This window comes from Paroedura picta, chromosome 9 (genome assembly GCF_049243985.1).
Source record: "Paroedura picta isolate Pp20150507F chromosome 9, Ppicta_v3.0, whole genome shotgun sequence".
Lineage (NCBI taxonomy): Eukaryota > Metazoa > Chordata > Lepidosauria > Squamata > Gekkonidae > Paroedura > Paroedura picta.
The window spans coordinates 55,893,098-55,907,593 of record NC_135377.1 but is presented as its reverse complement, the minus strand read 5'-3'; the positions used below and the strand labels follow the sequence as shown (position 1 = coordinate 55,907,593).

At 48.0% G+C, this 14,496-nt stretch overlaps 2 protein-coding genes across 7 annotated transcripts in view; one reads left to right on the top strand and one right to left on the bottom strand.

Moving 5' to 3' along the window:
• Window positions 1–14,496, top strand: part of NETO1 (neuropilin and tolloid like 1) — a 177,318-nt gene that overhangs the window by 101,505 nt on the left and 61,317 nt on the right. The window lies entirely within an intron of this gene.
• Window positions 4,260–7,929, bottom strand: LOC143844981 (uncharacterized). The gene is made up of 4 exons (XM_077352894.1): window positions 6,015–7,929; window positions 5,371–5,454; window positions 5,108–5,191; window positions 4,260–4,828 (listed from the first exon to the last, which is right to left on the bottom strand). The coding sequence occupies exons 1-4, from the start codon at window positions 6,634–6,636 to the stop codon at window positions 4,329–4,331; spliced, it is 1,290 nt and encodes a 429-aa protein (XP_077209009.1). The 5' UTR covers window positions 6,637–7,929; the 3' UTR covers window positions 4,260–4,328.

Below are 14,496 nucleotides of genomic sequence, written 5' to 3'. Positions count from 1 at the left end.
AAATGGGATGCTGGAAGTCCAAATTTCATTGTATTTCAGTCGAGTGAATTTCTTTTTGATTGAATATCTGAAATTATGATCTGGCTAGTCTTGTTCTCTACTCAACATATCATAGCTTTTTGAGCTTTTTAGACAGGTGTGATGTGCATCCCCCACACTTTGTTTTCATTTTCAGTTAATTTTACATTCAAAATTTGACTGGGGTTCATTAGATTTTCATTAAAGCTATTAAATGTAGTTATTCAATTTGATTTTCATTTCCATTGGGTTCAACATGAAATACATTTCTCTAATTGTTTCTACACTGAATTGTAATGAAATTCTCAGGGTTTGAACTTTTACTCAAAGGATTTTACCTGCCAAATTTCAGACAATTGGGGAGACCATTCCTACACTCTAAGCAAATTCTTAGGGCCATTTCGCACAGAGCTCAAAGTTGCTATTTGGTTGCCGTTTGTGAAAGCGCTACTTCAAGTAGCGAAATGTAACTAGCCGTGCCCGTAACGCACAGCTGCGGTTTTTGCGGAATTTGGCACTTTCACTTCTCGCCACTTTCGTAACCCACAGGCTTCCGGTTCTCCGTCTTATCGCTACAAAGGAGGTCCCTTTTTAGCGCTTCTGGCCTCCCGTGCCCGTCAATCAAACTGCAGGCACACCTTTGACCTCGACCCTGAAGCCGAACTTGTCGGGGTTCCCTTTTTTTTTTAAAAAACCCAGGAAACCCCGTAGCAACGCGTTATCGTCCGATCATTGGCGCCCTTGGAACGTGTTTTCTATTGTTTTCTAGGAACCAGATGCATTGACATGTTTGATTGGTTAATCCCCGCCCACAGTACACGCCCACAGGTTACCTGCTTATATGCACCTGGACAGACACGCGGTCGGCCTCACTCTTTTGTTTGCGTAGCCTACTGCCCGCAGCACAGGTCAACGTTGCAATGGAGAGGCTTATTTTTCAATTGCTGGCTTACATGCTCGCGGTGGTCCAGCGCATGAATACCGCCTTGTCGCGTCGGACGTATGCTATCGCGGAGTACCGAGAACGGGTGGCCGGAACGCTGACCAGCAGCAGAAGACGTTCTGTAAGGGTAACCATGGCGGCCAAGAAACGCTGGCAAGCTCTGGCAGAGGTCCGGTTCCCCCCCCGGTTCTGGGTGGACGAACGATCCTCTGACTGGTGGGAGAATTTTGTGTGGACTCGCTGGGATGATGACCACTGGATTGCCAACTTCAGGATGTCGAGGGGGACATTTTTTGAACTCGTGGAGGCTCTACGTGGACGCATGGAGAGGCAAGTCACTGGCATGCGGCGCCCCGTTCCAGTTGAAAAAAGGGTGGCTGCCGCATTGTGGTACTTGGCCACCCCTCAGTACTTCCGGACAGTAGCCCAGCAATTCGGACTCGGAGTCACTACGGTTGGCGATATCCTTAAGGAGTTCTGCCTCGCCATGGAGGCGGAATTGTTCAGCAAAGTCGTGTGCCTCGGAGACCGGCTTGGAGCGGTGAGTGTCATTCCATCCCCTTTGCCCTTTAAATTTTTTTTCTTGTTTGACAGGTCAGCAACGAAGACGCGATACACCCCACGCTGACATGCCATGGCTTATATTCTTTTCTTTCCCTTATTGCAGAGTATGGACGGGTTTGCCAGGCTTGGATTCCCGCATTGTTTTGCGGCCGTCGATGGAAGCCACATCCCTATCCGTGCCCCCGGGGGAAGCATAAAAGAGTACGGGAACAGGAAGGACTTTTGCTCTGTTCTCCTGCAAGGAACAGTGGACTTCTCCGGCCGGTTTATCGATGCCGAGGTGGGGTGGAGTGGCAGGAGGCATGATGCCCTTGTTTTCAGGGAATCCAACCTCAGGAAAGCCATGGACGAAGGGGTCTTTGTTCCAGGAAACCCCACCGCCACCATTGAGGGCGTGCGTGTGCCGGCGTTGGTCCTCGGGGACGGAGCCTACCCATTACGACGCTGGCTCATGACTCCCTACAAGCGGCCAAGGACGGACGTGCAGAGCCACTACAACCTCAGTCACTCCCGGGCAAGGAATGTAGTGGAGCGTGCCTTTGGACGTTTGAAGTCACGGTTCCGTTGTTTAATGTCACGACTCCATGTACATATTGACAATGTGACTCCGCTGATAATCGCATGTGTGATTTTGCACAACATATGCGAGGACAAGGGACATAACATCCCCTTCCCTGAGGACGAACCTGAACCTGTAGTCCTTCAGGATACACAGGACATCCCTGAAGCAAGGAGAAAAAGGATATATGCTGAGGGGTGCAAGGTTCGGGACGCCATAGCCACCCACATCTACAGAAACAGGAGGCGTGTTTAATTGTTTTTCCTACTCTGTTGTTGAATAAAGTTTTGTGTTCTTTGTTTAACCTTGTCTTGTGCGGTTTGTGTACTTTGCCAGCAAAAAAACGGGGATTCTCTGGTCCAAAAGCACTTTGACAGCCCTAAATGCTAACTCCCCACTGAAATTGACAAACACAATACGGAAGCGCTGAATGGGGAAAGTTCGGGGAGGCGGGTAGCCAGGAAGTATTGGCGACCCCTGTCAAACCGGAGGATCAATCCACTCATGTTCCAAGGAATAATTTTATTGGTGGGCAGCTTTGATACATTTAAAAAACGGGGTGGTCGATCGGAGCAACGCACGTTCGTTCCCTAACCGTCATTCCGAAGATGCCGAAGCCACGGAAGGGCTCCTTCTGGCAGCGCGCCGAGGCTGAGGCACTTCTGGAGCTGGTGCTACAATCAAAAAGTGTTGGCCGCCTAATGGCCAGCACCCATTGCCACACCAAGGGTGCCTACCTGGTGTTGGCTTCAAAGCTGAGGGAGAGGGGCTATGTCCGGACCTGGGAGCAGGTCCGGACAAAATTCAAGCGCCTTAAGCTGGACTTCCTAAACAGTCTGGAACAGTGGGGGGGGATCCCGCAGCCAAGTGGGAGGACGGTCTTCCACGACCAGATGGTGAAAATATGGGAGAAGGCTGGGAAGCCCCCCCTGGACATGAGGAGGCATATGGGTGAGTGCTGCCATCGTTGTGTTTTGCCCTTAAACATGCATGGAATGACTAGCTGCCTCTTTCCCCTACTGTCCCCAATGAAATTCGAGAAAGTATTTAGATGCTGTCAACCCCCTCAGACTTAGCCAGCCAGTACTGTAGAACCACTTTGGTTATGCGCTTAGACTCTAACTGTGGTGTGTCCACCAGCTGTGTTTCATCTCTGTTTTGTGTGCTTTTAATTATGATTTGTCTTTTTCTTTGCCCAGCCACACAATCACCATCCAAGCTGGCAACAGCACCTGAGCGTGAGGAGGGGGAGGAAGAGGGACCTTCCACCTCGGGACAGGCTGCAGGTGAGAGTTTTATGTCTGTGAGGGAGACCCATGTGTGTGTACCCACACGGAGCCATATGGGAGCCTGATTTGATGCTTCCTTTTGGAGTGTGATCAAATTCTTTGTTTGATTTCTATAGCTGAAACTGTGGAGGCAAGGCTGCGTGCCATGGAGGCCAGAGTTACTTCCCTGGAGGCTCAAGTGGCGGAGCTGAAAGGGGAGATTGAGCAGCACAGGCAACAGAGGGAGGCGGAAGAGCGTAGGTTATGTTCCCCACTGCCCAACTCTTCTCACACTGTGGCTAAGGCCACTTAAAAGTGTATGCATGTAAACTAAAGAAATTTGAAAATATGTGTGGTACTAATGTGTACTTTTTCTCCCTCCCCACAGTTAAGAAGAAGGAGGACGAAGAGCTCTTCCGGCGCAAAGTTAGGGGGACCGTGGGACGGCTGTGCAGGAGAGTTAGGGCGATGGAAGGGGCTGGGGAGGGGAGCGGTGGGACCTGAGTTTTGTTTCCTGTTTGTGTTTTGGGGTAGGGGTTGGGGGGGGGGGCTCCAAGTTTCATTCCCCAATGTTTTTCCCCTGTTAAATGTATACTTTTGTTAAAAAAAATTGGTTTTCCAGGGGGGTGGGGGGTGGTGGTGCTGGTGGGGCTCCAAGTTTCATTCCCTAATGTTTTTCCCCTGTTAAAATGTTTTTTAAAATAAAATGTTATTGCAAATTTTATAACAAGACTCCAGTGTGACTTCTTAAACTCGCACATATTTAACCCCACACCACACTCCTAAAACTCCTTGAACTAACACCCCTCCAACCTCCAACCCACACAGCAGTACCACAATATACACAATCACTAGAGAGGCCGCTTTCAGCCTTGCAGATTCTACAGTAGGGTACACAGAGACAGAGTCAAAAATATAAACTTTATTCAACAAACAACAAAACACAGATAACATGAAATAGAAAAAGTGGGCAAAACTAGGAGGGGGAGTACTTGTCTGCTGGTTTTATTTTTCTCTTTCCGAGAATAGTCCTCCTTCTTGTTTGGGTGGAGGCATTCTGAGAGGGAGTCGGTGGGGTGGGTGCTGGAAGTGGTGGTGTTGGTGTGGGTGGTGGTGGGGGGGCGATTTGTGGAGGGTAGGCCCTTTCCATGACCGCTACAGCCCTCTCCATGAGTCTCCTTATCAGACGCACCTCCTCCACGCCTTCGCGTAGGATTTGGTTTGTCTCTCTAAGGACTGCCCTCAATTTTCTCCCCTCCTGGGCAATGAGTGTGAGCATGGCTTGGTCAGCGGCCGCGGCACGCCGTGACTCCTCATAGCAGTGCTCAAGGAGCCTCTCTCCCACGCTTGTCAAGACGGAGACGCGCCTCAGCCTGCCGCGTTCCCTCGTAAGCCTCTCCTCTGCTGGGAGCGCACCTCTAGGTGGTGGGCTGCCTGGAGCCAGGGGTGGTTCCTCCTCCTCATCTGAAAGAACCTCTGTTGGCAAAAAATGAGAAACAAAACTGTTAGTAACATCCAAAAAGTCAAAACACACCATGGTGGACATGGTGTTCTTTTTTGTCCCCGTGTTTTCCTGCCAAGAATTTAAACAATCCCCGGCGAGCACATGGCTATTGTTTGTTTGCCCATGGTGTGCTTTTACTTTTGCCTACTTGCACAGCAGGACTCTCAACAATTAAAAGGGAGCACATGGTTAGTGCCTAGCGACATTGTCCTGCAGCTATGGCTCGAAAGGAACAGGTCATGCACGCTCACCATCTTGAATCTGTATCCGCCTGCGCCGGGCAGGAGGTCCAAGCACCCTAGGCTGTTCCTCCTCCTGTGTTCCGGGTATGAAATCTGCAAAAAAAGGAAAAAAAACAGATCTAGGACCAAAGGGTGGCAAAGCCAGCTTCAAAGCCTACACCAGCAACGCAGAGGGACTCTCTTCTTTCTCTTAGCAGTGCTGCTGCCCTGCACAAACAGAAAAGCACAAAGCAGTTAAAACAGCCCCCCCCCCTATTTTTACTAATACCTACCAATGTTAGTTGATGCCCCCGAATCACTATCCACGTCAGGTGCTGCTGGAGACTCTAGGGGCCCCGTCCCTGGCAACTGTGTCTCTGTGGACAAGAGCAGAAAATAGTGAAAAACGAGCAAGCATACACCATGAACCACAAAGCAAGCTCCCAAAGTTGTGAGCCAAAGTACTGCAGAAGGCCTATGGGCGAGGCATGCTGCAAATATTTTGGGGCTGTTGGTTAAACATGACCGTTTCAAATACTAACCACATCAAGCACTCCACAGCCAACCATCTTAATAAATCTTTTAAAAATTAAAATTAAATTATAAAATTAAAACCGTTTCAAATAGTAACCACAGCAAGCACTCCACAGCCTACCTTCTTTTAAAATCTTTTAAAAATTAAATTATAAAATTATAAAATTAAAACCGTTTCAAATAGTAACCACAGCAAGCACTCCACAGCCTACCTTCTTTTAAAATCTTTTAAAAATTAAATTATAAAATTATAAAATTAAAACCGTTTCAAATAGTAACCACAGCAAGCTCTCCACAGCCTACCGTATTATGCGTTGCAACGAACACACGAGAAAACGATGCCCAAACGTCAGAACACACATTTGCTTAAAAGGAAATATAAAATAAAAAGAAAATCACTTACCGGAGGCAAGGGGCGTTTGCTCAGGAGCCTCCTCTGGCTCCCCAGGAACGATGGCGATCAGGTCCAGCGTTACCGATTCCGCGGCTCGTTGCTGGACGGGGGGTGGAGGGCGAAAGCTGGAGGAGGTTCCCTCGCCGGGATCCTCCTCAGCGGGTGGTTCCTCGACCGGGGCAGCCGGCTTCCGAACCACCTTAAGGCTCCGGCCGACGCGCTTCGGCCTGCCGGATCCTTCCCCGTCCCCGTACAGCTGGCGCTGCTCCTCGAAGTAGGGGCAGGTCACCTTTTCGTTGCCGGAACCCTTGTTATGGTTCACGGCTCTCATGTACTCTGCCCTCATTGTCTTGGTCTTCGACCGGCATTCAAGGCCGGTCCTGTTGTGGCCCAGGGCGCGCATCTTAATAGCCACTTGTTCAAAAACCTCCCTATTCCTGTGGGAGGACTGGAACGCGTCCTGGATTTTCTCCTCCGAGAAAATCCCGATCAGGTCCCTGATCTCCGCGTCCCTCCAAGTTGGGCCACGGCCGGTTGCAGGGACGGACGAGGCTTGAGAAGACGATTCCATGTTGCTTTTGCTAGTAGCTGAGCAAAATGGTGGTGGGAGGTGCAGGGTGCAACGGATCATATACCTTCCCGCACACAAAGACAAAGGGACTAGCCGGCTCCTGATTGGTGGAGGGCAGCAGGGGACACGCACATTGGCCACATCAGGTCACATGTCACGTTCAAAACTCCTCGCGCGGGAACAGGATCTGCTCCTAATGGCCAGATTGGCGCCCTTGTTGTTTGACTTAACGCATGCGCGTATTCGTTTACACGCGAGAAGAGCAGTTTGAACATGCAGCGGGAGCCATTTTAGGAAAATGTCCGCCATTACACAAACGCATGCCGGTGTTCAACCGAGAGCAAGTGCGGCAGTACTCGGCAGTTCCCCAATAATATTCACCAGCCACAGCATAAATCAACCAAACATGACATGTAACTGGCGTACGTTCGTTGGCACGCTCAGAGGAATGTTTTTTAAAATGAACGGGGGACGGCGACTCCGCTTGCCGGAGGTCTAGCCGCCAATGGAAGGGGTTGTCCGCACCCAAGCACAAGCACGCACCGGGAACCACACAAAGACCCACTACACATAAGCCGCCCCTCATGATATCACCTCGAATCATGTCTATTGAACCCCTGTAAGCTAAGCAGGAGACTGCGAGCGGCGACCGTTCGTTGGCACGCTCAGAGGAAAATTTTTTAAAATGAACGGGGGACGGCAACTCCGCTTGCCGGAGGTCTAGCCGCCAATGGAAGGGGTTGTCCGCACCCAAGCACAAGCACGCACTGGGAACCACACAAAGACCCACTACACATAAGCCGCCCCTCATGAAATCACCACGAATCACGTCTATTGAACCCCTCTAAGCTAAGCAGGAGACTGCGAGCGGCGAATGTTCGTTGGCACGCTCAGAGGAAAATTTTTTAAAATGCTCCCTGTACGTTGACTCCGCTAGGACTGGCCGATGGTAGACGGGGTTTTAAGCTTTGGGCAAATTTTGGGAACGTGACGGTGTGTGCCACTGTGCTTGTGAAAAACTCTTGTGGTGTCCGGGCAGAATTTCCGAAAGTGATCGTGCTTGAAAGCCAGTCGCTGTCCCGTTGCCTCGTAGATCCCCGCTCGCTCGGAGAAAAAAAAAATGGCGAACAGTTCGCCGGAAGTTTGGAGGACAGGCTCGGGAGGAGGGACTTTGAAGAACCCGCAACAATGGTAACGCACAGGTCTTTAGCGCTAGTGTTGCAGATTGGTTGCAGGAGTGTATCGCTATCCGGAGGGTGAATCCAGTTTTCTGGATTCCCCTAGAAGCGCTACAACGAAGCGCTTTTTGCGGGTCGGTTTCAGGATTGTTGCAGATTGTTTACGACGTCGTGCGTTATGGCAAATTAGTAGCGTTTTCAATCAGCAACCATTGTGCTATTTTTAAGCCGTGGGAAATGCCCCTTATTTTCAGACTGTATGAATGGAGACATTTTGTATGCAAGAAAAAGATGCAAGTGGGGGAATACCTTTCAGATCGTTAACAGCTCCTCAGGCTTTCCATGGGGGCATCCTTATATACTCTACCCTTTCTCGCCATTTTGTTGTAGTGGTTGGAGTGTTGGACTATGGCCAAGGAAGTCCAGGTTCAAATCTCCAGTTTACCATGGAGCTCATTGGGTTACTCTTGAACAAATCATTCTTCCTCAGCCTCACCCACTAAACAGGACTGTTTTAAGGAGGCCATCATATACTATGCCTTGAGCTTCAGAAAAATAAACTTAGCTTAAGTTTAAAAGTGTGGGGGACAGGCATGTCTTTGAAATAGAAAGCAAGAAAGAGGGCAAATATCTCCAACCCTTTATGGAAACAGAATACCAAGGTATGACTTAGAAAAGGACAGAATTCCTTTCACCTTACACCAAAGGGGCAACTGTGAGGTAGGTGGGGCCATGAGATTTCTGAGGACTGTGACTGTGACTGTCCCAGGGTCATCCAGCAGGCTTCATATCGATTAGTGGGGAATCAAACCTGATTCTCCAGATTAGACTCCAGTTCTCTTAACCAATGTAGTAGACTTAAGCTCCAACAGATTTCAGCTTCTGAAATCAGGCCTTGCATCAAACTTCCAAAAATTAGAATGAGGTAAGGCGCAATTAGGAAGAAGTTCTTACCCCACTAAAACTATTTTAAAATCTTCTTTTGAGTTTATCTGAACTCTTTGATTCTGTAAAATTCCAAATTAGCAAATGTAAACTCCTCCATCTCTTAACAAACTGTAGATGCCCTAAAAGGAAGTTGTGAAAGGGACCGTGGTTTCTGGTTTTGTGACTCCCTCCTCCCAGAGGGGAAAAAGTTGTAAAAAATGGTGCCCTTCTTTCCTTTTTATTGCTTGCTTTTTTTGTAACATTTCTCACTTTAGCAGTGTGTGGTGTGGTAACTTCATGTTGTATACACACTGCCCTTTACTTACTAATATAGAGGGCACCAGGTGGTGCACAGGGCAATGATGTATTGTGCATTGCTTATTTTACACATTACAACAGCGGTCCGCAAGCTTTCGCCCGCTGCGGACCGCTGCTTCGGAGTCCGGGGAGAGGGTGGCCCAGGGGCCCATGCACGCGTGGCAGCCCCAGCACAAGCACGCATGCGCGGACTGCTGCACACTCGCGTTTGCGCCCAGCAGGGCACGCGTTTGCGCCCATGCCGGCGGCCGCGGCTCCCCCTCCTGGCCTCTCCGGGCCGCCAGCAAATTGGCCTCTCCAGGCCGCCAAGCGGCCAATTAGCTTGCGGCTCGGCAAGCTTCTCTTCCCTCCCCCCCTGAAGTGAGAAGCTTGCCGGGCCGCGAGCTAATCGGCCGCTTTGGTGGCAGATTTGCTCGCAGCCTGGCAAGCTTCTCGCTTCAGGGGGGGAGGGAAGAAGGAGCCGCGGCCCAGCGCCAAGGCCTTTGCGGCCTGGCACCAGGCCGTGGCCCGCAGGTTGGGGACCACTGCATTACAAGACAGAGAGAATAGAGAGAGAAAATAGCAGGAACTCTGTCTTATAAAGACTAGCGTGGGCCGAAGGTACATATATTTACATGTTATAATAACTGCAGTTGGCATTGGAATAACTTCAGAGAAAAAGCATGTTAGATTTCAGTTGGTAGGTGGAGGTACATGTGAGTTTTCTAAGATGTCAACTACTAATTGAGGCATTGAGACTTAGAGCCACTATGGTGCTATTAGAGTGTCAGGCAGCATCTGGGAGACCCAGATTTAAAAACCTGCTCTGCCATAAATCTCACTGGATGATCTTGGTCCACTACTTTACTCTCAGCATAACCTATCTCACCGGGTGTGGGGGGGGGGGGGAGGGTTGGGTTGAAGATAAAATGGAGGAGGAGAAATTAATTGATGGTGTTCCAAAGTTCCTGGAAAAAGGGTGACTGGATAAATGCAGAATAATTAACTGTTCTTCGAAGTACATTGTAATCACTGTAAACATGGAATAGAAAGAGGATGTTTATAATTATACTGTATGTTCTGGCACATCTAAGATTTCATTCCAAGAGCTGTAAGCAAATAGCTGCTCTAAACGTCATGTGTGAAAATGATCGGCAGGCTCAACTGGATGTCTGGTGGCAGCCCTTAGTTTTGGGAATTAGGATCCCTCAAGGGGAAAAAAGAGAGAGGCAGGGAAATATGTAGCATCAGCCTAGGCAAAGTATCCAAACAGTTCCCAACTATGTTCTTCATCCCATGACTTCTTTCACGCCATTGCCATCCCTGAAATTTGGCCATTGAGCATCTATAGCCCCAGACCAGAGGGAAGGATTGCAGGATGAAAAGATTGTCAGTATCTGAACTGGTGGGTCAGGTAGACTAGATCCAGTAAGGCCAATGACAAACATATTTTCATTATATGGCCCTAAAGAAGTCCGCCTGGTCTCGACCAGGGCCAGAGCATTCTCTGTTCTGGCCCCTACCTGGTGGAATGAGCTCCCAGAGGAGATCAGGGCCCTGACGGAGCTTAAACAGTTCCGCAGGGCCTGCAAAAAGGAGCTCCTCCACCAGTCATTTGGCCGAGACCAGACGTAATCAATCAGCGATCAAGGGCCCCTGCTCCCCCCCCCTCAGAATCCTATCAATAAGCCACCCCCCTCAGAATCCCATCAATAAGCCCTGGACCTGTTTGTATTACTATATTGTTTACTGTTATACTTTGTTATTTGGTTACAATAATTAGTTATCAGTTATACATGTTTTACAGACTGTTTTATGTATTGTTCTCTGTTATAATGTAAACCGCCCTGAGCCTCCTGGGAGGGCGGTATAAAAGTATGATAAATAAATAAATAAATAAAATAAATAAATAAATTAGCCTGGTAAGTATAAGGGAAGTGGTCTTCAATCTGCGAATCATGGAGCTCTACTTGTTGGTTTGCAAGCCATGGTAAAGCTGCCTTTTATGTTCACTTTTGGAAAAACCAACTGCTATAGTATGTATATGAACAACAGGGGTGCCATGCTGACTCCTTTTCTTTACACACACACACACACACACACACACACACACACACACACACACACACACACACAGGATAATAGGACAGGTTTCTCCATGGCTTTGCCTCTTGACTTGTTCTTTACTATGGCATACCTCCTGGTGCTCATCTTGCATTTCATATCCTCAGCTTTTGTTGTCTGTTGTCGTGGCGTTGACACTTAACTCTGGCTCCCCCTCTTCCTGTCATATCATTCCATATGCTTGCAGCTCAATTAGTCCCATGCTCAGTGAGCTCTTGTTACAGAAATGTTGAAACTCACTGAACTAGGAAAGACCGGAACACTGGGCAATTCACTGTGCCTGCAGAAAACGAAAGACCCAAGAGTTGGCTGAGTTTCTTTTTAATTATTCTGTCTGAGCTAGAGTCTCCAGGTTGTGTCTTTATCCTTAAACAGTTAAGCTCCCAGATACTGTTCTGGGAGTACATCCATGATCGAGACCACGGTGACAACTCCTTTTCTCCATGATATCCAGGAGTGGATATCACTTGCTGCATCTGAGAAAAGTGCTCTGAGAGCCCCAGTATTACTAGTGTAGATGTCTGCATTTTGCCGGATTAACTTCCTTCCCTTCTCCACACCTCCAACACTGGGATATTGTGGCAGTCTGTTGATGATTGATCAAGGTGTCAAACTGCATGAAAACTGGGGTTCCCGGTTGCCATTTCCTCGCAAGTTTAATTTTTGCCCTCATTTTTGGGATCACTTTTAAGTGTCTGCACTCCAAAATGTAACCTGGGTCCATTCTGGACATGTTGTATAATGCACATTCAGGGTACTTTTACAGCTAGATTTTCCTGTACAGAACAGGAAAATCTACTTCCAAAATGCATTGAAAGTGCATTATTCAACATATATGCAGAATGGGCCGTGGATGGCTCCTCAGAGCATGAGGTCATGACAAGGATCAAGCATTTGTCCCTGTGTGAATAACAACTTTTTCACTACATGTCCTTTGTCTGCTACTCCTTGGGGCAACAAACTGTTCACTGGATCTTCCTCCAAACATGTAGTTCAGCTTGTGTTCTCGCATATGCTCCCTTCCATGTGTTAGACTGGCCTGAAGAATATGTCGAAATCTTTGGATAAGTTTCTTAACTTTGGAATGTATGCTAGGCCTTGGCTTCGTATCCTCACCAACATGGTATTGCCTGAAATGATTCAAGACATAAATTAAGCACAAGCAACTTAACTCAGGGACCTTGTATGGCAGGATTTGGAGGTTGGTAGCCCCTGTCCTACTCCACCCCTCAGTACTGCCTTATTGTCTACATTGCTCATCCCCAGCACAGGAGCCACAGTTCTTGGCTCACTTTTTCTTTACATCCCCCTGGACATCTTTAAACGCAGTATGGCAAGTCCATTGTAACATGTCCTGCATGCCCAGATGGACTTCCCAAACTCTTGTTGGAAGACGTTTGGGAAACCTTACTTGGGCCTGCAGATTGGTCTATTCTTGAGGAGGTCACTTCTTGCCCTGTTGGCTAAGATCAAGCATGATATTCTTGGGAAACAAGAAGGAAGGAGTGTTAGCTTCTCTAGGCAGAGATTGCCCAGTTGAGGAGTGGAGGGGGCAGATGGATGTAGAATAGAGCAGGCTCAAGTGTTATTTCTTGCTGAGACATTGAAGACTAGGGCAGACTTCTAGCTGAGTGTATTATCAATTTTAGCTATTGAGCAGTGGTCGGCAACCTTTTTATCACCAGGGACTGGTCAACGCTTGACAATTTTACTGAGACCCGGGTGGGAGTAGTTTTTTGCCGAGGGATGTTGCCGTCATCTGAGCCCCTCCTCCACTTGCTTTCCTGCCGATGCCCCTGATTTCCCGCCACCTGCTGGGGGGCGCTGCCAGCAGCAGCTGCGCAGTGCCATGCCGAGGGGGGGCCCCAACCACGGCGGCCACTGGAGAGCACCAAAGGTGAGCCAGCGGCAGAGTAGCAGGGTAGCCCTTGAGGCAGCAGCTGGGGTGGAGGACGAGGAGGAGCCGTGGCCTGGTACCGAACCAGGGATTGGGGACCACTGCTATAGAGCTTGGAAGTAAAGGGCCTTTGAAATGGAGGCTCATCAGACTTCCTTAACTGAGGATGAGGATATGGCTGCCCCATTTATCAAAATCAGCAACACCATTAACTGAGTCGTTAAGATGGTAAGGAGGATGGCGTATGGTGCTAGAAAGAAGAGCTGGGATTCAAATACCAGTTAATCTCAAATAGCTCTGGGAATCATAGAAATCATCTACATGCAAAACAACTAGCCATGTCAGCTGCAGTATGGGCTGCTTTCTTTTGCCTTGAGCCACTGAGAGTTTTGTTTTCAGGATGTTGGCTCATAAGCACTACATAAATGAGATTATGATGCAAGTTCTTCTCCACTCAGATTTAATACAATTGTTCTTTATAGGGACATCTTATCCATTATATTTTTAGCATGCCCCTCTTTGAAACATGATACAAATATGGTTTATTTCTCTAAACTATTAGTTTTAAAGTACAGGCCTAACCTACCTCACGTGATTGTTGTGAGGATGAAATGGAGAAGGGAACATATATAAACCACTTAGATTATTCATTTGGGATGAAGGTGGGCTGTAAATTAATTAAATAAATAATAAAGTAGACAGATTATTACAATATTATAAGCTATAAAAAGGTAAAGGTATCCCCTGTGCAAGCACTGGGTCATGTCTGACCCTTGGGGTGACGCCTTCTAGCGTTTTCATGGCAGACTCAATACGGGGTGATTTGCCAGTGCCTTCCCCAGTCATTACCATTTACCCCCCAGCAAGCTGGGTACTCATTGTACCGACCTTGGAAGGATGGAAGGCTGAGTCAACCTTGAGCCAGCTGCTGGGGTTGAACTCTCAGCCTCATGGGCAGAGCTTCAGACTGCATTTCTGCTGCCTTACCACTCTGTGCCACAAGAGGCTCTTTTGCTATGGCAATATGTAAATTGCTGAGGTTTTTTTAAAGCCCTCCAGTGGAAAAAAGAACTTGATGGTGGCTATTGTTATCTATGGCAGTAATAAAGATCTGATAGTGGGGGCTGAAGAAGAAATATTGTGTCAATGTAGGTGAACCTACACTAACATGTACCTTCCCATCCATGTAGCATACAGACACACTTTGATAAATCTCTCCAAAATGATCATAGCAAAACATGTTTGGAAAATATTGCAATAAAGTGGATGGCTATGTGGTTGCAGAAATGTTATCTGGATGTTCACACACCCACATATACACACACAGCAAGTCAGGACAAAACTTCCACATGGAAGCAGACTTACACTTAAAATGAAGATGTTGTTAGTAATGCCTCTGAAAATCAAGCCAAGCATTGTTCTCACTTTTAGATGGAAGATTCAATTAAACACAAAGGAGCCTTTGCTCTGACTGAGGAAGTGACTGGGTGAACTTCT

What these genes read in the sequence shown, in the direction of transcription:
- LOC143844981 (XM_077352894.1), bottom strand. Translation starts at nt 6,636, where the DNA reads ATGATCCGTTGCACCCTGCACCTCCCACCACCATTTTGCTCAGCTACT. An exon ending in GGGGGCATCAACTAACATTG is followed by an intron (nt 5,192 to 5,370) that starts GTAGGTATTAGT and finishes CTTTTTTTGCAG; the next exon opens with ATTTCATACCCGGAACACAG. An exon ending in GCGGATACAGATTCAAGATG is followed by an intron (nt 4,829 to 5,107) that starts GTGAGCGTGCAT and finishes TTTTGCCAACAG; the next exon opens with AGGTTCTTTCAGATGAGGAG.